Below are 25,456 nucleotides of genomic sequence, written 5' to 3' on the forward strand. Positions count from 1 at the left end.
GTAAGTAGAGATTCAGCAAGGTTGTTGATCCCAGGATGAATGTGGGACACACGGTTCCACCTGAATTAGAGAAGAGTCTTAATGCATTTAAAATCAAGCATGTTCTGAAATACCTTGTGGTTTTGGCTTTTAGGTGGGTACAAGTCGCTTGGCTTCCTACACATCACAGTCCACTGTTGCCATGGGAGAATTAATGAACATCTAGGGAAAGATGTCCCTGACCACGGTGGGGGGGTTGAACTAAATGATCTTTAGAGGTCCCTTCCAACCCAAACCAGTCTGACTCTGTGAACACTATCCCTGTTGGGACTCAGGAAGCCCCCAAAACTCCACTTAACAGTAACAATCCAAAATAACTAAAATCCAGTAGGTAACTACTGCTGATCTTGGTACAATTAAGTAGTAGTGACCACGGTTCAAGCATAGCTTCTGCAAAGCTACTCTCACGCCTACTAAAGCACCCACAGACGTTCCCTTCTGCATTGCGGCTGTAACTCCCCTGGGGGTAACAGTGGGTGTAATAGCCCCGCGTAAGGCATGCTGCCACGTCCCACTTTTAGCCGGGAGTGCTGCTGCAGCCATGTCCTCACCGTCAGGGACGAGGGGAGGGAGCCTCTGCCATGGTTGGGTCCCTGTGCTCTCCGCACAGATGCGGCTTTGTTAACAAATGACTTGTCTAACTTATTACCATTTTTTAATCTGTCTCAGAATCACTGTTACATTGATTTGTTCATTGGCTGTAGAGCTGCTTTTATTGCAGACGTGTTCCCAGAAAGCTAGAAGTGAGTTTTTTATTTCTAGTTATTTTTTTTTAATGAAGCCATCAAGCCATCTCCTTATTGATGCAATGCATGGCCTGTGTTGAGGGAAGAACATTTATCACCCATGACTTTTGTAGTGGAGATATTCAGAATTGACTCTGAATTTCCATAGGAGATTTTTTGGCTTTTTAGGAAGCTGTCCCTAAGAGACGATTGGCTTTGGAAGACTGCAAATGTTGCTACAGTGTTGGCCCAGAGAAGGCTGAGCTTCAGTGATGCTTCCCTTAATTTAGCAGAAAGGAAGCAGAGCAGTGTATGAAGTCAGGAGTACAGGAGAAAGTGTCTTGTGGTTCTTAACTCTGCTGAAGAAACTGAATTGCTTTAGGACTGGATAGGGGTAATTACATGCCTCCTGTGTCCTTCAGGCACCAGGTGGTATCGTGAGAGCTGCTGTTAGGAGAAAAAAAAGTCTCAAGTTGGAGGCATTGTGTAGAAAATAGACTTAAAGAAGAACTGGACATTGCTCTCTCCTTGAAATGAGCAGGAAGAAGACGCATATGACATTATACATTATTGTGTGAAGTAGTAACTGAGTTTTACAGGGCAAGTGATGTTCAACACCTGTGGCTCAGCACTGTCCATGTTACTCACGCTGCTGGCTCAGGAGCGGCGGGTGTGGATGCGTGTGCACGCAGGGTGGTTCACGACCAGCCCGTGCTCACTCTTCAGTACTCGAGAATGAACATGCTGGGAAAAATTTCTGCTGGAAACTTATTTTCGCAGCAGAAGGACCATTGAATGTAATCGCATATTTTATTTCTGTAAACGTGTCCGTAATTTATTCTTAGACAAAAAATAAATGTATGCAATTTTACCTGAGGGGGAGACTTGTACACCATACGAGGTAAAAAAAAACAAAAACCAAAAAACTCCATGCAAGTTGGCTGAAGTTGTGTATCACCTTTGGAAGTCAGGTTGTTTGAGATGGGTCTTAAAGCGATCTTGAGGAATTAAAATGAAGCATGTGCATCTGCAGACTGCTAGCTATGGGCCTAGATTTTGTAGTTCTCTACAAATGGGATCTTGCTTCTGTGAATATAGGGTGGCGATTTAACTCCTAGGGGAAGAAAAACCTGGTGAAAGCATGTGTATATCTGAAAATATACACAAAAGTTCTGACGGTCACGCTTCTGCATAAACAGACATGTTTGTGGCTATCCGAAGATGAAAGGGAACTGAATATGTGACCAAAATAATATTGCATCCGCGCTTTCTTCAAAAGATCTCAGTTTGGTGATAAACACACTGCCAGAGTTTAGCTGTGCTCATCATGCGTGTGAGCACCTAGAATTATGGTAAAAATGTAGTCCCTTCTTCAAAACAAAGACAAGTTGATACTTGAAACAACAGGGAAATTGTAGGAAGACCAGCCCGTGAGCAAGAGGGAAGGTGATGTCATGTGAACGCTGGATTTGGATGATTTAAACTGCATCGCTGCATCTGCCAAAGACCTGCAGCCCTCAACAGGTAATTCAACTTGCTTTTGCCTTGGTTCTGTAGTTGCAAAATACTACAGGATTTTCCATTTCCAACATTTTTTTCCCTTTTCCCGGGAAGAGAGATGTAGTGCATAAGGCTCTCTCCCTCCCCAGATCCTTGTGCCAATGCAGATAAAACCAGATCTACCACCTGTGCTGATCAAGGGGCCAAGTTCTGGTTGACTTCCTTAGTGACGGAGCAGGTACATAGTCTTTGCGGTTTGCAGTATTTTCCGCTGCACGTGTGAAAGCAGTGTGCAGCTCCAAGAACTCAAAATTCATTTCCTTACAGGTGAGGAAATCTCTGTTCCTCCCTGCAGAATGAAGTATTTTATATGCTGCATAGGGGGTTAAAGGTAGTATGTGCAGTAAGCAGAAAGTTACTGTTCCATTTTGAGATTATTTATGACTTCTTTGAAAAGAAAACTGGTTGCATTTAATGCCAAGTCTTTTTGACCACCCAAGTCAGAGCTTGGAGGAAGCTAATACAGAGCTGACAGCGGAGGAAGACGTTGCTACTACAACACTTATTTGGAGTAAAGCATAAGTGGCTTTTCTTGATTCTTGCTGTCCTAGTGTTAAGGAGAGCTGCAGGGGCACCACCTTCAGCAGAACTGTCGTGTGGGGTTGGGTTTTCTGGTAGTCATGAACAAGATGCTTCTCAGATGTTCTGTTGCTCTGAGATTAACGATAACAGGCTGGGTTTTTGATTTTTGAAGAGTAAAAATACCTTTTGCGCTAAAGCAGTAACATGCTTAAGAACATTCACTTTTTTTTGAAATTACACTTCTGAGAGTAATTCAATAGGGACAGGTCCCCCTCCAGGTGACCAAGTTTGAGCATTTTTCCCAAATGAGCTCTGGGCTGAAGAAGCACTCATCTGTTCTTGGGTGTGTGTCACGTTCACATCAGCTGAAATCAAGCACGTACTCTTTCTGACTAAGGTGGCTTTCTTGAATCCTCTTCTGTTCTACAGTAATTTGTCCATATAATGCTTCTCTTTGCACAACTCCATGCTTCAGCATTTGTGGAAAAGTTGTTTTTCAACAGTGTTTAGGTCCTTTCATTTTACCTAAGAGTTATTAAAAAAACCCACCACCCAAACCCAACAAATAGCTGTTTTGTTGACTCACAGTACAGTAATATGAGAAGTGACTTTATTACTAGTATGAAGAGTAGTAAAAGATACTGGCTGTGTTTAGGCAGAGGAAGACATTTATATTTGTTTTAGACTTGTGTTCTTTAGTGCCATAAAAATCTGATTATGAGTAAGTTATATTAAATACATTTTAATAGCACTGTGTCAAGCAGTCATGGAAAATTCCCAGTCTGAGCTTGTGCAGACATTTGGATACTATGAAGTCCATACACTTTGAGTTTTGTTTTTTCTTTTCTGTTTTTAGGTCTTTTTTTTTAAACTGTTTTAAGAAAAGGCACCTCTGTGGGCAGGCAAGAATCAGTAATACTGCATTTTGAGTGCTACACTTGCATTTTAATTTAGGCACCCTGCTAATTTGACTTGAACTTACTGTGCAGTCACCTTATTTATAAATAATTTCAAGCAACATCCTGATGATAGCAAGCTTATGAAGTCCTCCCAGGTTTCACAGACTGGGGACGTGCACCACACTGGGAAATATATGTTCATGGAATTGTCTGGGCTGACATTTACAAAAGAGTTGGTTGACTTGATTCATTGCCAAGTAAAATAAATTGCCATGTAAAGGTTCGTGCTCCTGAGTAGGCATACTTTCAGAGGTAGCTAAGAGAAAAATCATGGTTCCCTGGGCTTCAGGGGTCAACAAGGGTTGCTTGCGAAAGCTTACTGCCCAGTGTGTTGACCTGTAGCTTCCAGCATACCTTTTGGGTGGCAGGGAGAGAGAGGGAGCTGGGAAACGCAGAGCAGGGATGTGCAAACCTACTGGAGCAGTTTCCTTATGGGAGAAAAGCATGCTTGGGTCAGATTTAAGAGTTGCTGTATTGTTTATGTATGTTGTCTGTCTCTTGGCTGATAGAGGTATATGTTAGTCGATGGGTAGCCTAAGATATTGGATAGTGTGTTTTGAAATATAACTTCTTCTCAAAGGTGAGATGGCCAGAGTGGGAAGAGGTGCATGCTCCTGGGTATTGCTCTTGCTGGCAGCACGATCCTCTGCCTGTTGGTACCTCCCGAGCTCTCCACAAAGATACTTGTGCTTCACACACAAATACATTTCACACCCCCTAGGTCTCCGCTGTCATCTCATTACTTCAAACAGCCTTAAACTCTGCTGGGTTTTGCTTTTGAGTATCTCTGTCTCAAAGCAACTGTGTTCTTGCCCTGTCTTTCTCTGGTCTCTTACCAGTTTTTCCAGTCTGGGGAAAGCACAGCTCTCTGCTGCCAGTGCTTGTGGGCACTTCCAGGCTGGGGGAGATGTGTCTGCTAGTCACAGGTGGCAGGTCTTTGTGTGAAGGAAACGGGATCTCCTCCCTGGCTTTAGAACAAAAATGTTGAGTTTAGCAGCTCAGCCCAAGTAGGTCACGTTGGTAGTAAAGAGTGTGGTCTGATTTCAGACTTGATCCTGGAGAAGCGAGGAAAAAAAAAATCTCCCTCTCTGCTGCAGTGATGCTCCGCTTCTTGCGTGAGCTAATCCCCTTGGCTAATGGGAAGAGCTTGGGTGCAAGGGGTTCCCACCTTGATAGGGGGATGGTGCACCTCTGGGGCATTACAGTGTATAGTCAAAGTCGTTTGGCTGCTGAGAAGCATGCAACTGTTCAACTCTGTTTTTATTATGCTTTTGCACACTGGATGTAGTAAACTAGAAGACAGTCTCAGCCCAGGTGCATTTCCTTGTACTCTTCATTTATCCCTGAGATAAATGCCCATTTTCTCAGGTATTAACGCTTTAAATCACCTCTGTGTGGTTAAGCTCTTCTAGTTGCTTTGTGGTTTAGTTTCGGATTAAATATTCTATCAATCTGCAGTACAGTAAAATACACATGCATGCAAAAAAAAGTTACAGAAGCAACTGCTCTGTGTTTCTGCTTTTTCTACTCCTGCCACAAGTGCTAGGTTGAGGTAGTCATTTTTCCTGTTAACAATTACCAGCTCATGTAAACATGCATTGAAGAAAAAAAAAACCCTAATAAATCAGCACCAGAGTGATTCAAGAAATGTTCATCCCTGTCATGGAAACAAGGGCGCAGAATGGGAATGTGTCAAATCTCTAGGTGTGCCTGTGAGTGAGGAAATGTGCCACACCTTTTGTGGAAAGGTGGAGTGCAGATTTTAAGCTTCTTTGGAAAGGTGCTATGAGCCATGAGGAAAGGTACGTTGTACATCCTAGGGACCTGTGTGCTGCTTTGTATGACCTGCCTGGGGGATTTGTCTATAGATGTGAGATGGGAAGCGGTATGAAATTACAGCGTTCAGTCCAGCATATGGCATGAAAGTATCCATGACAGGAGAAGAGAAGGGTTGCTGATACAAATACCTGCTCCGTTTCTGGATTTCCTACTAAAGGTGTTATCTTCTGGCAGTTTGGTGAATGAATTTAAAATGAGTGAATTTTTATAATTTTTATTATATGTAATATATATGAAAAAATCCCAATACAAGAATAAATGACTTGCCATAATGAGTCGGGTGACTTGCCCTGTAGATGCTTCATTTTATAGTTGCACATTTGAGAAAAAGTCAAAACACGTATGCTGATAAGAGTGGCATTACTGGAAGGAAATGTGTCTGGTCAGGGAGAAGAAGCGGACTAAGCAAAAGCAGGAGATTGCTTTTCAGGGGGTTATGACCTTGAGGGGCTGTATATAATGAATGCAGTGTTTCAGGCTGCCTTTTTACCTTGCGACTGCTGCATACCATTGGTATTCATCAGCAGTGACGGGGCTCTGCAGCGGAAAGCCTTGCAAAGCATCACCCCATCCCTGAGAGGAGTTTAAAGCCGGTTAAGTACAAAATTGCTCAAAGCGCATGCAGGAAACGCTGCCTTTTATCTGAACGTCATGGCTTTCTGACTTCACCTAAAATATAAGCTCAGTTGTTAAATCTGCCTTCGGTATAGATTGCAAATTCTCTTTTCTACTAAGTTGCACCTTCTGTGTGTATTACAGCGGTGTAAGACACCACTGGTGCAGGCTGCCAGCCTTTCTGCCGCAGCTGCGTGGGAATAACCCAGTGCTCTGCCCTGTAATGATAAAGTGTGCCATTACTTTTTGCTTAATTGGTTGTGCGTTCATCAGGTGATCTCCAGACAGGCAATTTGGAGTTCCTGGGTGATTATTGTGGTTTGCAGGATACAAATTAGTGTGGGAAGTTGCTAACGCTAGCCTTGCAACTTAGGACTTCAGTGGCAGGAGCTGCTTTTTCTGCGCTCACCTGAAGCATGAAAGGTAGGGAGGGAGAGCCCAGCGGGTGCCGTGCTGCCCGCCGTTTGTCGGGACGTCCGTGTGTTGCTCTGGTGAAGGATCATCCCATCTTCAAACCTGCTTGTAAAAGCCAGGCACCGCAGGAGGGCTTTGGACGTAGTGGGGGTGCGCTGCCCCTAGGCAAGTTGCTTACATCCTGGATTTTTAAGGATTAATTAATTTTTAAGGGTGGTTAGGTCCTGGGTGTGAAGTATTGGTTCCCCACCACCTCAGATGGTTTCATAACCCATGTTGGACTTGTTCTATGTGATGCTGCAAGTCTGATAATGTCTGCCTGAGCTTCCCAAATCAGCCTCAGCACTGCTGCTACCCAGTTGCTGGAGTCACTTGTTGTAGGCCAGAAAACCACATTTTCCTGGCTGGGTGTAGACATGGCATGTGTTTATTCTTCATCGAGCTTCCCTGGGCTCCTGTCCCTGCCTTTGAGCTGTGGTGCACTGCCTTGCACCCACCCTGAGGAACGACGTGTGCGAGGGGCAGGCTGCTCAGCTGCGGAGCCACCTCAGCTGTGGGAGCTGGTGTGGCAAAGCGGTGCTTGTCCTGGGTTCAGGATGTTGCCCCTGACTTCTAACAGGGCATGTGAACAAGGTTGAGTGGGTGGTGCTGGTGAAAACCGCTGGGTGAATCGCTGTGGCTTGTGGGAATGGAGGACCTGAGCTCTGTCTGCTAAGCATGGTGCAGCCCCAGCCTGTCAACTGCTTGTGGTCAAAGCATAGCTGAGATATGTTCCTCAGCGTGGGGTCAGACCGGCCAGATGGGCCTTCAGAAAGGTAAGGGTAAAATGGTTGTTGGAAATGCTACTGAACAGGTCCAACGGCACATCCTAGTTTACCAGCTCTCCAGTGTTTTTCATGTATTCCTCCCGATTTCTCCATTCCATTACTTGTTAGCCATAGCAGGTCCTTATTCTACAGATGTTTACCCGTATGCAGGGCCCTGTTGACATCTGTAGGACATGGTAGTTGGGGCAAAGTTAGGAAGGGGTTCTGGTGTTTGTAGGGCAAACCCCATGTAGCTTGCCAAATGAGACTGATGAAAAAAATTTAAAAAAAAAATCTTGAGGCGTGAACTAGCAATGTAAAGAAATAATTCGGTGCAATTACATACTTGTGTTCCTGTGGTGAAATAGAGACATGGAGTGACCATACTGTGAAAGTGAAGCTGCAAAGAGAAATGAAGCCTGCTGAATCGTCTGTTGCAAGTTCAATGTGAAGAGATCAATAGAACTTAGGAAAATAAGTTGCAACCTGGTATTTAAAATTCTCCTATTTTCAATAATCAACATTTCGATTAGTGAGATAAATAAATGAAAGAACTGTGGGATGACTGGTCCATTATTCTCTTTTCTCCCTCCTTTTCACACTTACTTTCTTAGCCTTGGAATACAGTTTTGCTAATTCTTATTGCACCGAAGTGTGAACTGTGTCTCTCAAAAATATTGAGTTTTAATTTTAGGAAAATAGGGAGCTTGGAAGAAGAGGGGAGAGGGGGAAGCAAAAACACTTACAAAGAATGTGGGCTGGGTTGTTTGGTTTGTTTTTGTCTTAAGGCTCTGATCTTATAGCTGTTTTCTGCAGCAATTAAGGCTGGAAATATTTACCCTTCTTGCCCATCCCTACTCTAATCCAGGAAAATGATTCATGTGTAAACTGATATTTTTGAGTTGCAGGGAGATGTAAGCAAAAAAAAAATTCCCTCTAATATTGTTAGACCTGTAAAAGGAGCACGAAAATTGACAATGTGGAAGTAAGAGCTAAAGTGGAACCTTTTGTACTTTGATGCCAGTAACTTGCAAAGTGTAAACTGGTGTTATTCTTGGGAGCATTTTTAAGTATGCTTGTTACTGCACAGTCTGCTGCTTATTATGAATTATCTTTTTCACACAAGAATCCCACTTGCCTAAAGATAAGTTTTCCTGGAATTGCCTGCTTGTTTGATATAAGAGAAAGAAAAAAAGAAAAAAAAAAAAAAAGACAACACTGAGCTTCATAGAAACCAGGAATAGTCTTTGCCTTGCTAAATTCACTTCCTCCTGTGTGCTTTCAGGTGCAACACTGGCATTTTATCGATGGTGCTTCTTGATGTGAGAAGGCTTTAATAAATACTACCAGAATAAAATCAGGTGGCTGGCAAAAATCGGTCAATTCTAGGAAATGCATCTTGATCAGAAATGCCATCTGCTTTGCAAATTCAAATTGGGCTGAGACAGTGTAATGCCCCTCTAGACAAGGCATATCCATGCTTGTATAGCACAAGTACCATCTGTGGAAAAACTAGTACTGTATAGATGTTCTGTATTAGATTTTCTTCTAAAAAGTCAGTGTCCAGGTACATTGTAGAACAATGTTAAGAACCGAACAGTTCCTTGAGTGATGAGCCTAATTAATAATGTCTCATGAAAATGGGTGGTAAATGCATCTCTTCAGGACCCATGTGTCAAAGGAATGTTTTTTTTTTTTCACTTAATCAGCTTTAAAGTACTGAAATTTAAGATGTTCTTCCCACATAAAACATTTTGAAGTGAGAGTGAACATCTGTCTTCGCAAGCAGGAGTTCCCGTTTTGCAAACAAGACTCTCCATGGGCTTTGCAGGCGCTGAATGAGAAACATCTTTCAAGTTCAGTCTCAAAACTAAACCTTGTTTCAGAGTGGTCAGTCTCTCCCATACCACGTGGCTGGTGCTGGTGGGTCAGCTCCCCTGGCCTTTGCTTTGTGTTCTGCTCAGGCAGGAGAGGCAAGAGGAAGGCGGAAGAAAACGCTAGGGAGTTCTATAACATTTGTGAAAACGGATTTGCGATCCTTAGCAACCTGTGGCAGATGACAAATTTGATTTAAGTTTCTTAAGAAAAGCAAAGTTGTGTTGGTGAGCTCCAATAAGGAGGGTAGTGAAGAAGATTGAAGATATTTCTACCATAGCTTTACCTCATTGGTCTGTGAGACACCAGTCCCAAGAGGGTAGCTGAGGGAGGGAATGAGAAGAGGATGCTAGCATGACTTTTCATGTCTGGATTTAAAAATCCGTCTCCACCTTGATGTGAGTTTATAAGCTTGTCATGTAGCATAAGCAAACAATTGCCAAGCTGGTAGCTTTTGGATTGAGGATCGCCAAGCACAACCGAGCGTGGTGGATGAGCTACAGGCATTTTGGCAGGCTGTCCTCTTGTCCCCAAGTCAGTGATGGAGCTGCACTAACGGTGATTTAAATTGGCTCGTTTGGGCAGTCATGCTGGGATAACTACTCTTGCTACGTTGCTGTAGGCTTTGGTGAACGGTTTTTAGAGCAGAGTCCTCTTCCCCTGCTGTTTGTATGTGCACTGCCCTTCCTCGGTTCTGTGTTTGTTAAAATACCTGTTAAGGTTAAAGAACCTCAACTCACACAGATGAAGAATTGGGGGGGATGTGTGTATACAGATTGGTTAGAATTCAGTTGCTTTTAAGGAAACAGAGTTTTGGGGTTTTTGGTGATTCTTTTTATTTGTTTGGGTTTTTTACATTTGTAGTCATGACTAATTAATAAAAAGTTGTGGGTTTAGAAAAAATATGAGTGCTTGGCAAAACTGTGCTGTCATCGAAGACAGAACTGCAACTTCTTTTGAAATCTGGGAAGGCAGAGTTGGGGCTTGTTTGGTTCTTACGGAAGGCTTTAAAGTTTGTGTGAGGATATTGTATATTCCTCTTTAGGAATTCAAATAAGGGGAGAGAATTACATGCTACTTTTAAGGTGACCGTGCATGTACCAGGAGGCCTGTCATTTGCCTGGACACTGCTACCCCCAGCCTCAATATAGATGGTGATGGAGAGGGGTACACTGGCCCCAAGCTCTTTCCCATATGTTCCTCACATCTCCCCGCTGTCATCAGTAACTTCCTCCTCTTCCATCTCCTCACTCATGTGTTGTCTTTTTGAATTACTTATCTTCCTTACTGAGTTTTAACAGATTAAAATTCCTCTTCCCCAAGCTAAGGTGTGGGGGGCAGCATGGTGGGGGCATGCCGGGCGAGTCTGTGGTACCCGCTGGTGATGTTGTACAGCAGTACCTGAAACTGCGGATACGGTAAATAGAGGAAAGTTACTGTACACTTTCCCCCCTTCCCTGATTTCTCATTTTTGCAGTTTTATTCACGGTCAGTTGCCAAGTAGTGCTTCGACCACTGATTTTTAATTTTGGAACAAATGAGAAATGCAAACTTGACTGCCCAGAAGCTGTTACTTCTTTACCTAAATTTGGAGGCACAACAAAGAGCTGTTGTCCCGTAGCAGCCTGTCAAACTTGGATGCAACTGATCATAGGCTTTCCTAGTTCCTGTATTGCCATGGTGTAGGTTGGACAGTCTCAAAAGCAAAAAAGGTATTTGACAAAACTTGTCAGAATGTAAAGGTAACGCTTGAAACTTTCTCATGAAAGTCATAATTCAGACTGTAGCAATACTGGTAATTCTCCTGAAAAGACTTGATGGCATCTCATTGCTAGATTTGCTTTCGAGGGTATCATAAAGCTGTTGTTGCCTAGTGGTTTGGAAACCTTGTTGTCCTGGGGAGCTGGCAACCACATCTTCAGAGCTCTAGCAGGGAAGCGCAGTTGCTTTTTGGCTTTTGAGCAAGGTCTGTTAGCGGTGTGTGTCTTCACACTCAGCAGCAGGTGGGGAGGAGCGTGCTCATCCACCTGCATATGTAAGAGGGTAATCTCTGTGTGCTGTTTGTGTTGGGAATAACTGGAAGATAAAATGTTTCTTTTTTTTTTTTTAATTTAAAAAAAAAAAAGGGTCATATTATATGAAGCGGCAGTCTTGTAAGAAGTACTGCTGCTTTCAAAGGTCTGGGAAGGTGCAAATTTATTCCGGTTCCCTCTCAAGTCAGTAACAGTAATGATACATGTTTTAATCCAGTTTCTTGTTTTTAAAGTGGTATGCCATCGTCGGCACTGCGCTATCTCCAGTTACTGAAACAGAAGGAGATGGAGCCTGTTCAAGGTTAATCAGCAGCTGTTGCCCAGACCTCAGGAGCAGAGCTGGAGCTTTGATCTGGTGTGGGGGATGGACAGACAACAGAAACATCTCGTTTTCAAGGAGACTTTGTTCTGCAGGAAACTAACCCCCCTAAACTGACCTTACATCCCATGAAACATCTTCATGGCTTTGTTCTGCTTTAAAACAGTAAAGCAAAGCGGTATTGTTCAGGAGGCAGAACTAGATTTGTTGAGAGAAAGGTGTTAGTAGTTTACTCCTAGTGCTCTCTGAGGAGATTGTGATTAGTGCTGTAAGTGTTTTGAAAATGAATTTTACCCCACTCAACTGGGTTAAGTATGTACCTAGATTTAAGTGCGTAGTCAGTTCATGAAGCTGAGTTTAAGGTACTGAAATTTAGATTACATGCTCAAATACCTTCCAAAGTTGTGCTTTCTCTCACTCTCTGCAGAGACTTAGGGTTCAACTAGCCCTTCTCCGTAACTCCATCCATTCCTCACCACCCACCATCCCTGGACGAAACTGCAGATTTTCTGACTGTCGGCAGAGGGGCTGCAGAGTGGCTGGGGGGATACAGAGCCTGTTAGCAGCACTGTCTCGGAGTGGTTTCTGGAATATTAGTGTATTTCCCTTTCATAGTCTGTGTGGTGGTAGCATACACAGACTTTTGTAGTAGTTTTTGTATTTCAGCCACCACTGACATCCAGCTGTTGTGGAAGCCTGTTGTCGATGAGCGCAGGAAAGCTGCACCGGGGAAGCCGGGCACTGCAAAGGAGGGGATAGGAGGGGATCTAGATCAATACGCTGAATTACAGAGTAATATGTCGTACAAACAGCTGTTAGTACTTGTTTGTTCCCCTGGACTTAGGTATGGAAGAACAGGTCCAGTTTTCTGCTTATGAGGCTAAACACTTCATTTTTGGGTTGAAGTCAATGAGAGATATCCAGCTTCCAGTGGACGTCATGAGTTTGCCCCTGAGTAGTCTGGCCGGGCATGCACCTGGCATGTTAAGGTTTTTGGGTGCCTAAACTGAAGCGTTTTCAGTAGTTCTAAGCTAACAATGAGGGGCAAGTTTTTAGAAGCAAAAGTGTTCATTAATATGAAATTAGCAAAGTTGTATTTTGCCTGGATAGCTTCTTTCTTGCTGCAGCCCTCCTTGTGATCAGTGTGTGTTTTAGTGAAGAGAAGGAATGAAGATAAATGCGGTTTTGGTTATCGTTTCCATTAAAAAGCTGATGTCCAGCTTGACCTAGTTAATAGCTTCTCTTCCTGTCTCTCAAACTTTGTATTTAGAGCCAAGCTACTGTAGTGCCTGAACAAAAGGTTCTCTAAATACATATTGACTATTGTTCCTTTTGCTTTGCCAAGCCCCAGTAGTGAAATGCTTTTTGAATGCGTATGTGGCATAACCTACATTCATTGCCCTTAATTTAAAGCAGTTTTAACTGCTGTGAATCAACTGCGTTGATGAGTTGACTGGATTTTACGTTATAACATTTGAGTGAGTAGCATTTTCACTTGGATGAGAACGCAGTTATATAATATCTGCTTTTCATGTGTAGAGATATATACAAGATACAGATAAAAATGTCATTAATGTGCAGTTATTTTATTCAGCATACAACCTGTATGCATACAAAATCTAGCTTGTTAATTACCGTTTTGTATTGAACGCGCCACCATTTTACTTAGTTGAGATGAAGTTCTTAGTTAATTTTGTGATTTCCAGTGTATATGTCCAAAAGAAAGTAAAAAAAAGAATGTACTTTTACCGTCTCCAAGAACAGAACAGAGGAAGGTAAGAGGTAGTGTTTGCATTTTCAGCTGTGAAATCTGTGAAGTAGAAGGACTAAGGACTTCTCCAGGTGGTCTTGCAGCTGCGAGATTTGCAAGCCCATTTCCTTTCCCTTTTGCAGTCAGGAGAAATTTATTTGCTGTGGCAATGATGGCACATGGCCTTTCTTCTGCAAACTCTATTCCAAGTATTTTTACAGCCTTGCTTCATAGAAATAAAAATCGTTGGGCTTTAGTAAGTGCTCTGTGGCTTTGCTTTCCCTCTTATCACAGACTAGCAGCATGTTAGATGGCTTGTCAGGGAGCTCTGGAGTAGCTAAGTTACCAGGCTTCTCCCCCAGAAACAGGTCCAGACCAATATAATGTGCCATCATGTGCGTTGAGTGGAGTCCTTCCTCAGGTGGGTCCTGGATGACAAGTCTTGTCCATAAATTAACTACGAGTGAAGATTTTGTTCTCAAAACTGTCACTTGTGTGTGACTAATGCATCGCAGAGGGATTGCAGCCGGGTTGCAGAGCTAGCTGGGCACAGGAGGCGGCTGTAACCTGCGTAGCTTATAAGGGATCTTTTCCCAAGGCTTTTTTTGTTTTTTCCCTCCCCCAGAGAGGAAGGCCTTGCAGTGCACCCAGCCCGTGGATAGATACCGTATTGTTGAGCTACCTTGCCAGGGAACACGTTGTATTTGCATTTCAGATGCCTCTGGCTTTGTGAACCGCATTGTTCCGGCCTCCCCTGAATAGCAGCTATTGACCCTTAACAATGTACATTTGTTTAAATCAAACCCTTTCCTACTTGCTTTAAAAAACTTATTTTAGGACTAGCCCAACCCAGTGAACACTTCTGTGCAGGCCCCCTTTTGTTTCCCCTTCATAGCCAGAAAAAAAATTCAGGATTAATTATTTAATTCCAAGATGGGAAACATTCTCCTTCTTGTGAGAGGCTATTTTGAATGATGAGGTTTTGGCAAATTTTGTTGCGGCTTAATGTTTATAAGCTTTTCATTGCCCTTGAAAGCATAAACTTCATGTTACTGGAGCTCAGAGATTTTGGCAAATAATAAACCAGCAGAACAACAGGGGTTTGATTGTCCTGAAGCATTGGAAGAACTTGACTGCATTTTGACAAATAGATTTTTTTGCTGTTCATGTGTGCATTTAGATGGATCGAATTCATCTAGGAGGAGGAGGAGGACGTGGAGACTGACCGGTACAGACACTTAATGCCCAGCAGCAGGCTGGTGAAAGCATTTCCCTGGGTTGTGGGAAGGCCGGGGCCAAATTCCCTTTGCTGCTTGGTGACTGTAGTACATACCTTCACCTCTTGAGCCATCAGGTCTCCCAGAGCTTGGTGGTGTCAGCCACCTTCATTAAACCAGTTACAATTGGTGAACAAAACTATGCTGTTTACTGGGTGGGGGGAAGCTTTTCTATGCCTTGCTTCTGTGGCGTTATTAGGTTGAGGCAGAAAAGCCCAGTGAAGTAAAAATTTGCTATGAGCTGGACAACCTTGTAGCCCTTCCATTTTATGACAGAATGATTCCACTAATAACAAAAAAATATTCAAACACGAAACAGCGATTGTCAGACTGAATGAAGTTGTTTCGTGAGCTGATGATTCTTTTTTCTGGTGTCCTGCGTTAACTCAGGAGTGTTGCCAGCAGGTCAAGGGAGGAGATCCTTCTCCTCTACTCAGCACTGGTGAGGCCACACCTGGAGTGCTGTGACCAGTTCTGGGCTCCCCAGTACAGGAGGGACATGGACATACTGGATAGGGTCCAACAAAGGACCATGAAGATTATGAAGGGACTGGAGCATCTCTCCTATGAGGGAAGGCTGAGAGAGCTGGGACTGTTCAGCCTGGAGAAGGCTCGGGGGGATCTCGTTAATGTATATAACTACCTGTCGGGAAGGTACGAAGAGGAGAAAGCCAGGCTCTTCTCAGTGGTGCCCAGTGACAGATCTGGAGACAGTGGGCACAAGCTGAACACAGGAGGTTCCCACTGAACATTGGGAAACATTTTTTGTACTGTGAGGGTGACTGAGTATTGGCACAGGTTGCCCAGAGAGGTTGTGGAGTCTCTCATCCTTGGGGATACTCAACAGCCATCTGGACATGATCCTGGGCAGCCAGCTGTAGGTGACCCTGCTTGAGCAGGAGGATTGGACTAGATGCCTCCAGAGGTCCCTTGCAACCTCAGCCCTCTGTGATACACAGATGAAGTGAGGTGGCTGAGGTCATGCAGGAATCTGAGGCAAAAGGCTCAGCTCACCTTGCTCTGAGGGCGTTGCATGATACAGAATGGATACATGAGCTCTTTTATGCAGTGCCGCGCACTTGTGCCTTACGGGCTTTAGACCCACGCTGCTGCGGCCGAGCACTGCATTGCACCATCCCACCGGGGTGATGGGCAGCTGCAAGCCTCGTGTTTGCATTCTGGGGCACTCGTGGGGACGGTGGGCTGACGGTAGCAAGTGTGTTAATGTGAAAGAGCCCTTTATCTCCTGCCACAGCGTTCTGGTAGATATTCCTCAATGCTGAGGGTGTTGCCTTCAAAGTTGTCATCACTCCTGTGCCTGCACTTAAGGGACATAGGACATTTCTGTTTTCTGGCTCTGGTGGGGAGGTACCAGAGGAAGTCCAAGAGCGATGCCCTTACTTCAGCCTTCCTCCCTCTGGAAAGTGCAGGGTGCTCGTGCCCTCCGACCTGTCAGCATGAGGGTGTTTGTGCTGCTCGAGAAGATTAAAAACAGAGCTCTGGGTTTTCTGACGGCCAAAATCCAATGCAGACCTGAGGGAACGGGTGGGAGTCTTCCCAGTGCTGTCACTGGGTTTTGAATTAAACGTTCAAGTCCTCTCTGTTGCTTTTACCACTTCTGGGGAGTCCTCTCCCCGCTGTTTCCCAGTCCCCTGCTCCTCCCTACCCACCTTGGGTGCTCTCCTTTCCGCTCCCCTCTGCCCTCACCCTGCGCTTTTGAGTCGACATACCCTGCGTTTGAACTGCCTCGAACTTGCTGTAAACCTGGAAACCATCCGGCTTGAGGTTTCGGAGGTAAAAGGGCAAACATCTCCGCAGGCATTTGCAGCATTTAAAATGGAAAGCAGTTTGTCAAAAGATGGAGGGGGAAAAAAATAATGAGGGGTGCTCTTAACGTGGTCCTCTACGTGCAGCTGAGCTCTTACCATTCAGAGAAACCAAGCAGCAAGAGTTTTTACATTCTCTGTGAGCATTATTTTGTGTCTCAGTGCTGCTGTTCTCCCGTATAGAAATAAGAATAATGTTTATTCAACACTATCTAAAGCATATACAACTCATAATGTGGCTAAAGTCCATGGTAGACTCACGGGCCGCTCGCCTTAAATATGTAACAGAAATAAAAATCTGTATTTGTTGTGATTGTTAATCAGGACCCTGCACCCCACCAACTTTAACAAAGCTGTAAGTATAGTTCCTGTGTGTAGAAATTCAGGCAAGGACAACCTTCGGATGCTAGCATGCAAAATTAATTATTTGAATTGGGTTTTTTTCAGTGGTTGTACACCCAAAGTTACAACCTTATGATTATCAGGATATATCCCAGCCCTTTTCTACCACTCCTTTACTTTTTCTTTGGGAGAGAATTTGACTGTTCTGGGGAAAAAAAAATCTCTAAATACCAGTAAAAAAATCTCTAAATACCAGTAAAATATTGTCTTTCTGATATGGAGCCTGCTGTCCAGTTGTAGAGAACAGGAGTATAGTTTGGGTTGGAGGTCTGACCATGGGGTGCTACTGCTCAGTGCTTTCATGCCAGCTGAAGCCCTCTCCTATGCTGGAACAACTTCAGTGGGTATGGTTGTTGGGATGGCTTTTGCTGCAGCTGCAGCATCAGCTGTGGTTCCTTCCCCCTTGTTCTCAGTGCTGGATATTTCTGTTTTCTTGATGCTGGATCGACTAGCTGGGTGAAAATTAAAATAGTCTGCGCCTACCCTGTCTTACTAGACTGGCTTAGGTGCCTCACTGATAGTGTCTCCGTTGCCGCACCTCTAAAAAGCAAATGTAATTTCTTTGTAAACTTGCTTGCTAGTAGGTTTTTTGGTTTTTTTTAAATCCTCTGTGTTGTTGTGCAGCCAAAAGAGGAGGGCTGTATAAAGGGCAAAGTGGTTTAGAAAGAAGGTGAAAGATGATAGGAGGGGAGGTACTGTGAGTGCTTAACAGAGGTTGAAAATAAACAGGTGGGGAGCCAGCCGGCTGTGAGGAGAATCTTTTAAACTGTGTGTAAATTCAAATACTGCTTTGTAATTTTATGTGTGCTAACATGAGGCACGTGACTTAGAGAATCGGCTCCAGCTGCTCTTGCCAGCATTTAGGAACTTCTACTAGGAAAAAAAAAAAGGCACTTCAGTGTAATTCTCCTGTGTTTACTGTTTCAGCAGAAACCAGCAAATACTTGCTGAGAGCTTATTTTATTTTATTTCTTTCACTTGCTTATTTGGATTTTGGTCTCGCTTTCTCTCCTTTTACTTGATAAGTATTTTCAGAGAAAAGTATTGAGTGACATTCTTTTTTCAGTTATGCCATCTCTAACTGTGTTTTGTCTATTGTAGGGGTCTCGGGTCTGGCTGCGAGAAAATAATCAGCATTATCCCAGCACTGTTCATTCCTGCGCAGAAGGAGTCGTCGTATTCAGGACAGAGTATGGTCAGGTATGGGCATCGCTCCTCTATGTTTTCTCCTTTTTGCCACTCTGTGGAAAAGAAGCTGTCCTCCTTGTGTGGAGGGCATAGGGGAAACTAAAAGCCTAAGGTATGTGAGTAAAGTATTAATTTTGTATGGCCTGAATGTGCAACTTTGGTTTTAATAGCTCTTCCCATTGCCTGTCTGGTCAGTTGCTATGATCGTGCCTGACAAAGCTGAAGCAATGCTGCCCGGTGTGAGAGCCTTGTTCTACGCAGGCTGGTGGCCTCTCCATGGTTGTATTCCCTTACAATAACAGAAGGTTGTGGCTGGCACGTGGCACTGTGGCATCACGGTAGTGGAGCGTCACTGATTCAATGGGAGGCATCAAGGCATACCTCCCAGAGCAGAACTGGGGCAGCTCCACCAGCTCCTGCTGCAAGAGGATTGTGAAGGAAGGAGTCTGTTACTCCCCTCTCCTTGCTTTTTTCGTTTGGGATTTGTTTATCTGTTCTTTTTTTTTTTGGTGGTGGTGGTTTTTTGTGGGTTTTTTTCTTTTTTTTTTTTTTAATTTGAAATGCTTCCTGGCTGTCAAACACTCTTGGCTCCTGCCTGCCTGCAGGGATGGAGATGAGTCCTAGCGTCTCCTCGGGTTAGCTCGGCCGTCTCAGGCAGTGCATGCCTGCGTGTCTGGCTGCCAGCTGGTGAAGGAGGCTGGTGTGGAGCTTGTTCCCCCCCCTCTCTCTCTCTTCCCCCCCGTCATTTTCCTTTTTAACCCCCAGAAGAAGGCAGAACTAGCCCTGCCAGTTGCTGACAGCTTGGAATTACTTTGCTTTCTCTGGCACTTACTTTTTATTTATCTATTTATTCTACTCTCCATTAGACCATGATTTATCCAGACGTAGTTTCCTGCAGCTTCTCTGAAGAAATTTTAGTTTTAGATTGAGTCGGATATAAACACTCACACTGAGACAGTCATCGACCTCCAGAGGACATTCCCTTTGACTTTTGAAGGATGTTTGTTCCCTCAGTTTTGCTTCCTTTTCTTAGTTATTTGCACCAGATGAATGTAACTTCAGGTAGTGAATGAGACTGAGAAAAGCATGGTAGACTGGAACACAGGCTGCCTGTTCCTGCTGCCTTCACCTTCATCCCTCTGGGTAAGCGTAGTGGAAATGCATGTCTTTCAGAGCCAGGGAACCCTTACTTTCCTTGCATGCCTTTCTCCAGGCAGGAAAGGAACCAGACAGCGTTGCAGGGTGGTTTTTGATAGGCAAGGTATAACCTGCTCGAGGTTAAATTGCTGCTGTCCTGGCTGAAAAGGGGGTGAAACATTTGGGGGTCTGAGGCAGAGAAAACGGTGTCTTGCTTCTCTTCAGAGTCCCTGGGCATGTGGCAAAGGAAACGGGGTGACAGAGAGGAGGTCACATCCAAGCACCTGTGTCTGATCATGTCTCTGGTGGCAAAACTTAGTTGTGCTCTACATCCCTGGGGAGGCAGAGAGATGGGTGAAAGTCACTGCTGTCCTCAGCATCTGAAGAGGTAGTCAGGGAGCCCAACTCACTGATAGCTGTTGTGTTCCCACTCCCGTCCACTACCCTCCTAGCGCCACTGACTGATTCTCAGGCCAATGCCTTCATCCTTCTAGAAGTTGTGCTAAGGCACACGGAGGTGATTTGAGACAGCCAGCAGGGCTTCACCAAGGGCAAGTCCTGCCTGACACAACCTAGTGGCCTTCTGTGATGGAGTAACTACATCAGTGGGCAAGGGAAGAGCTACGGATGTCATCTATCTGGACTTCTGTAAGGCCTTTGACACAGTCCCCCAGAATGTCCTTCTCTCTAAATTGAAGAGAGATGGATTTGATGGATGGACTGTTTGGTAGATGAGGAATTGGTTGCACAATCGTATCCAGAGGGTAGTGGTCAATGGCTCAATGTCCAGATGGAGAATAGTCATGAGTCGTGTCTCAGGGGTCTGTACTGGGACCAGTGCTGTTTAATATCTTCATCAATAACATAGACAGTGGGATTGAGTGCACCCCCAGCAAGTTTGTAGATGACACCAAGCTGAGTGGTGTGGTTGACATGCCTGAGGGATGGGATGCCATCCAGAGGGACCTGCATGAGCTTGAGAAGTGGGCCCATGTGAGCCTCATGAGGTTCAACAAGGCCAAGTGCAATGTCCTGCATCTGGGTCAGGGCAACCCCCGGTATCAATACAAGCTAGGGGATGAAGGGATTGAGAGCAGCCCTGAGCAGAAGGGCTTAGGGGTACTGGTGGATGAAAAACTGGACATGAGCTGGCAAAGTGCGCTTGCAACCCAGAAAGCCAGCTGTATCCTGGGCTGCATCAAAAGCAGTGTGGCCAGCAGGTCAAGGGAGGTGATTCTGCCCCTCTACGCTCCTCTGGTTAGACCCCACCTGGAGTACTGTGTCCAGCTCTGGGGTCCTCAGCACAGGAAAGACACGGTCCTGAGAAGAGAAGGCTCTGGGGAGACTTTATAGCAGCCTTTCAATACTTAAAGGGGGCTTACAAGAAAGGTAGGGACAAACTTTTTAGTAGGGCCTGTTGTGACAGGGCAAGGGGGTAATGGTTTTAAACTGAAAGAGGGTAGATTTAGACTAGATATAAGGAAGAAATTTTTTACAGTGAGGGTGGTGGAACACTGGAACAGGTTGCCTGGAGAGGTGGTAGATGCCACATCCCTGGAAGCACTCAAGGTGAGGCTGGATGGGGCTCTGAGCAGGCTGATCTGGTTGAAGATGTCCCTGCTCATTGCAGGGCGGGGTTGGACTAGATGACCTTTAAAGGTCACTTCCAACCCAAACCGTTCTATGATTCTATGATCCTCTGCACCTGTGCCAAATTACCAGATATATTGGATTAGAGACCTAGATGCACATGGTATGGGGGAAGACATCCACAAAACTAGACTGAGCGTGACTACCACTAGGTGCAAAGCCTCCTCACAGAGATACAAGAAGGCCATCTATATGCTGGTGTGTTTTCTGTGGGTTGCATGTTAAATTGTGCATTTAGTGTTGCTCAGATTTAGGAGGTTGCGTATTTTGACCTGTCCTACTGAAATTTGAGGTCCAGTGAAGTGGAGAGGCTGAGACTGTCTCCTCTCTTGGCTCTTTGAAGCAGAAAAAAGAAGGATCCATCACATTAAAGCACCACCATTACATTTGGATTGCAGAGCAGGAGGGTTGCCATGTGTGGTGTTAACTTGTGCTCCCAGCAATGTCCAGCATTGGGTCTTTAATTTAAAATAAGCCTTCTCCAGCTCCTAGTAGGAGTGACCTGCATGCTTGTAGGAGCGGCTTCATTTAATTTTCACAGGATTTTGTAATTGGACACGTAGCTGTAAAGACCCTGACTTTTAGAAGCGTTTTGAACTTCAAAAGCCTTACACTTACGAGAATCGCAGCTGGTGTTGTAAAATGGACAGCTTGCTTTGGTGCCCTGGGAAAGGATGGCAGAGCTGTTGTTGGCATCTGCAAGCAGAAAAGCTGCTTGCTAATGGTCTTGCGTGTGTGTGTTACGTGTGATGTTGCTGCCTTTCTGTGGTGTACATCATCAAGCTGAAACTTCAGGTAATATGGAAAAAGCCTCAAGTCATTCCTATAATATCATCTGACTGATTACATTTCCTTAGAAAACTTTGGTGCTGTAAAACATCACTGGGAAAAAAACCAACCCTTCTTTGGTTTGGCCTGCTTGTGTTAAAAGCAGGTGGTATGAAACGGGAAAGACATAGGGAGCAGCAGCCTTCAGACCCATGACGTGGCATATATCTCCTTGGTGGGTCTGAGCTGGCTGCTGCCCAGCCAAAGGCACACTAGCAGTTCACTGTATTTGATAACTTGAATGCTTTTCAAGGCTTACGTTTTCAGGAGCGCACTTTGCGTGTAGAAGGACTGTAAAAGGACCGTGCCAGCTGACATTGGCCCATTAACATTTTTTCTCCTGTTGCTTTTCCTGATCTGCTTTTAGACCATCCTGCCCTTGCTGTTTTGTTACCTACAGGCTGTAGAAGGTTGCAGGCGGGTGAAATGAAACTGAGATAATGCCCGATGATTACCTCTGGCAGCTTGACGATCCCTGCAATGCTGTATATCACTTTGAAGAACAAGGCAGGGGAGGCAAGGGGTGAGATTGCAGAAATGTGAGGTGATGACAATTTTTGAAGTGTGGCAAGCATATTGATTCCCAGACCCTTTTGATAGCTGCAGCTCATGTTCAAGCCTAATGACAAACTGATGAAAGTGTTGGGACCTTATCAAAGCTCAGCATCGTTATTCATCTTCTCTGATTCAATAGCTTCTGCTGGACTTTGCACTTCTAGCCTTTCCAGTGAGCATTTTGCGTGACTTCTCAAGATGTGTTTGACAGGGTTGTGGGACTAGGAAGGTGTGTTTGCTGGAGTTGTGCTCAGATTTTACTTTTATGAGTTTGGCCTTCAAGTCTTTGCCAACGTCAGTTTGCAGAATAATGGAAATATCATAGCACAGTACATGACTTCTTAATTTCTTCTTTCTGTTCTGTTCTGAGTGGTGGAAATAAATTTGCCACAAAAACCTGTGGCGGCACGTGGTTGTATGCTGAAGGGGTGTTGGTTGTAGGGAATCCTACCCAATGCCAATATTCTTGTGAGAATATGCCATACCCTTTCAATGTTTTAACAAGTTTATATCAGGTGTTGAATCCTTCTGATAATCACATGGTGATATAATTGCTCCTCGAGTATTCTTATGTTGCCTGAATGTTTCAGTTAAGCAGTCTATTAGTCAATTATCGTTAAAGATGATTGTGGTACTGCCTTCTGTGGTCACCCTTTGCATGAAATGGCTGTAAATCTGGCTGATTTGATAGGCTGTGTGGAATATCTGATACATATGATATGGTATACTAAAAAAGGGAATTTCGGGTTGTAGGTGTGGGTTTCCCTGAGCAAATAGCTGTGAAACAGTCATACTCTTTATGAAAAAAAGAAAACCATGGCACTACACGGGGGTAGACAAAAGCCCCATTAAATACAGGGAGGGGAAGAGTACATCAGGGCCGTGTTTCACCACCCCAGCCCATGATAAAGGAGTGGAAGATGAAAGGTGTGATATCTCTCTCAGCACAAGTTCATGGTGTTGGGCTGCAGCTGGCTCTGGAGTGCCTCTCAAAAGCCTTTTGCAGGCTGGCCTTCAAAACGAAGGGTCTGCAATGACTCGAGAAGCTGCAGTGAGTAAACAATTCATATTGTAAATGTTTTTCTCCTTATAAGCACCTCCCAGATCCTTTCCAGAAGGGAAGATGCTGTGCTCATTTGCTGGTGGGTAGGTGGGTTAGTTTTGTTTTTGGTTCCATTAGTGTGCACAGAGCTGGTGAAGGGCTCTGTGCCTGATGTTTTGGAAACACCATATCTCTGAATATACATATAAAGTATGTCAGTGCTGTCTGTGAATACTCAGACTTAAAAAAAAAATTCCTAATCTTTCCTTGTGTTTATAGACATATATATATGTATGATGACAGTAGTTACTGCATCTTTTTTTCATGTTTGAGGGTATTTTTGCTACCTCTGTTTTTAGAGTTAAAATGTTTTCTTCCTTAAGGATTTTATTTACAGTAAAGCAGGCATTTCCTTATCGTCATATTCTATAAATTCTTAATGAAGTTGTGTGAGCTCATAAAGTACTCAAGTGAATGTTTAAATAAAATGCTAAAAGCCCTGCTGCCACTGTATGCTTTGCTTGAAATGACTTACTTGTGTACGTTCAGTAGAGTATCGTGGTTCTGTTGAGAAAAAAACCTCTTTCCAGTTTCTCTTCTTTTCTGAATAATGTAAACTTTATTTCAGATAAAATAGTAACTTTTCCCCTTGCATGAAAGAGGACTGCATTGTGCTCTTAACTCGTACAGGCACACTTGAAACCATCCCCAGTGAAAGCATAGATAGCAAATAGAAAAAGCTGGGGAGGGGAGTGAAATCTTTCGGAAGAGCTGCCTTGAGTTGCATGGCATTAATTTCAAGAACATCTTTCTTGTCTCCTAGTTAGGACTCTACTTTTTCATCCATTCATACGTTCAAATATATATAAAAATAATGCCAATAAATGTATAGTCAGCATGTGTTCCTCCTCTCCTTTTTTTTTTTTTTTTTTTTTTAAATGTAGTCATGGTGGTTTGCGTAGGTAGCACTGTGTTTAAGCCTTTGAGCATTGGGGACTTTGAGCACCTAAGAGCACACATTTTTAATAATGCCCATTCCCTTGCAAGGGAAGATTTCTATAAATGTAAGACATGATGTATGTGTGTGTGTGCGTACGGGAAATCTGCTCTGAAGAAACTCATCCAGGGAGAAGTAAAAGTTGAATCAGTTGCTGCAAACTGACCTGAGTCTGACACTGAAATTTCAGGATACTTAATTGCATACCTGCTTAGTTAACTGAGAGGAACTTTTAAATCAAATAAGTTATAAATAGAAGCAGCTGAGCGATAATATCCCAAAAATGTAGGCTCTTTAAAAACAGATGTCACATTTCATCAGTAAAGACTTTGTCAGTTAAACCAGCTTTCTGTGAACTTTCTTTACAAAGAAGTCCTTCACGACATGGTGTTATGTCAGCAAACAGAGTGCTGCTCAGTATCCTTAGCTTCAAATCAGAGGCACCTGTAAATGGTTTGGTCAGCAACAAAAGTATTTTTTCCTGTGTGTTTAACTTAATGTGGCTCTTCTGGGGCATTTCTGCATCTCAGGAATTGGAAGGCTACAGATGTTCCTTGTTAAACACAGCTCAAGTATGTTTTCCATGGAGGTTTTCACCTTTCTTTTTTTTCTTTTTTTTTCTTTTTTTTTTTTTCTTCCTTCTGGTTTTGAAGGCTGGGAGAGTATCTCATCATGACCTCATTCAGAAAAGTGAGACCTGGGCTTTGTTTGAGGTTTGGGGTTTGTTTTTTCTTTTTTTGCCTAGTTTGGAATGTTCCTTTTGTTTGATTTTTGAGCTAGCAGTAGGATTATATAGAAGTTACCATGTGGTTCTACCAGGAGAGTTCATGTTTTCCTCGTATTTGATTTAAAAGAAAAAAATAATCCCAAACCTGCAGGCAATGGGTAAGCGCTTCTCATAAGGACGCTTTTCTTCGCCTTGTGTCCTTTCTCACCCTCGCTTGGGACTCTCTTGTGCTAGCCTTCGCTTCTGTGAGAAGCCCTTTTAAACAAGAGTCTTCCGTTCATATTCACAGGGCATGAATAACACCACTGAAGTTACTTGGCTGAAGTTACTGAAGTCAGTAGGACTGTTTATCAGTAAATGCTGTGTTTGGC

At 43.9% G+C, this 25,456-nt stretch overlaps 1 protein-coding gene across 1 annotated transcript in view; it reads left to right on the forward strand.

Annotated features, from left to right (window-relative positions):
• MYO10 (myosin X) overlaps window positions 1-25,456 on the forward strand; it is a 180,365-nt gene that overhangs the window by 14,022 nt on the left and 140,887 nt on the right. The window contains exon 2 of the mRNA XM_068395900.1: window positions 18,063-18,161. Within this exon, the coding sequence (XP_068252001.1) occupies window positions 18,063-18,161 (99 nt within the window). The remainder of the gene's footprint in view (window positions 1-18,062; window positions 18,162-25,456) is intronic.

The sequence above is a fragment of the Nyctibius grandis genome, chromosome 3 (assembly GCF_013368605.1).
Source record: "Nyctibius grandis isolate bNycGra1 chromosome 3, bNycGra1.pri, whole genome shotgun sequence".
Taxonomy (NCBI): Eukaryota; Metazoa; Chordata; class Aves; order Nyctibiiformes; family Nyctibiidae; genus Nyctibius; species Nyctibius grandis.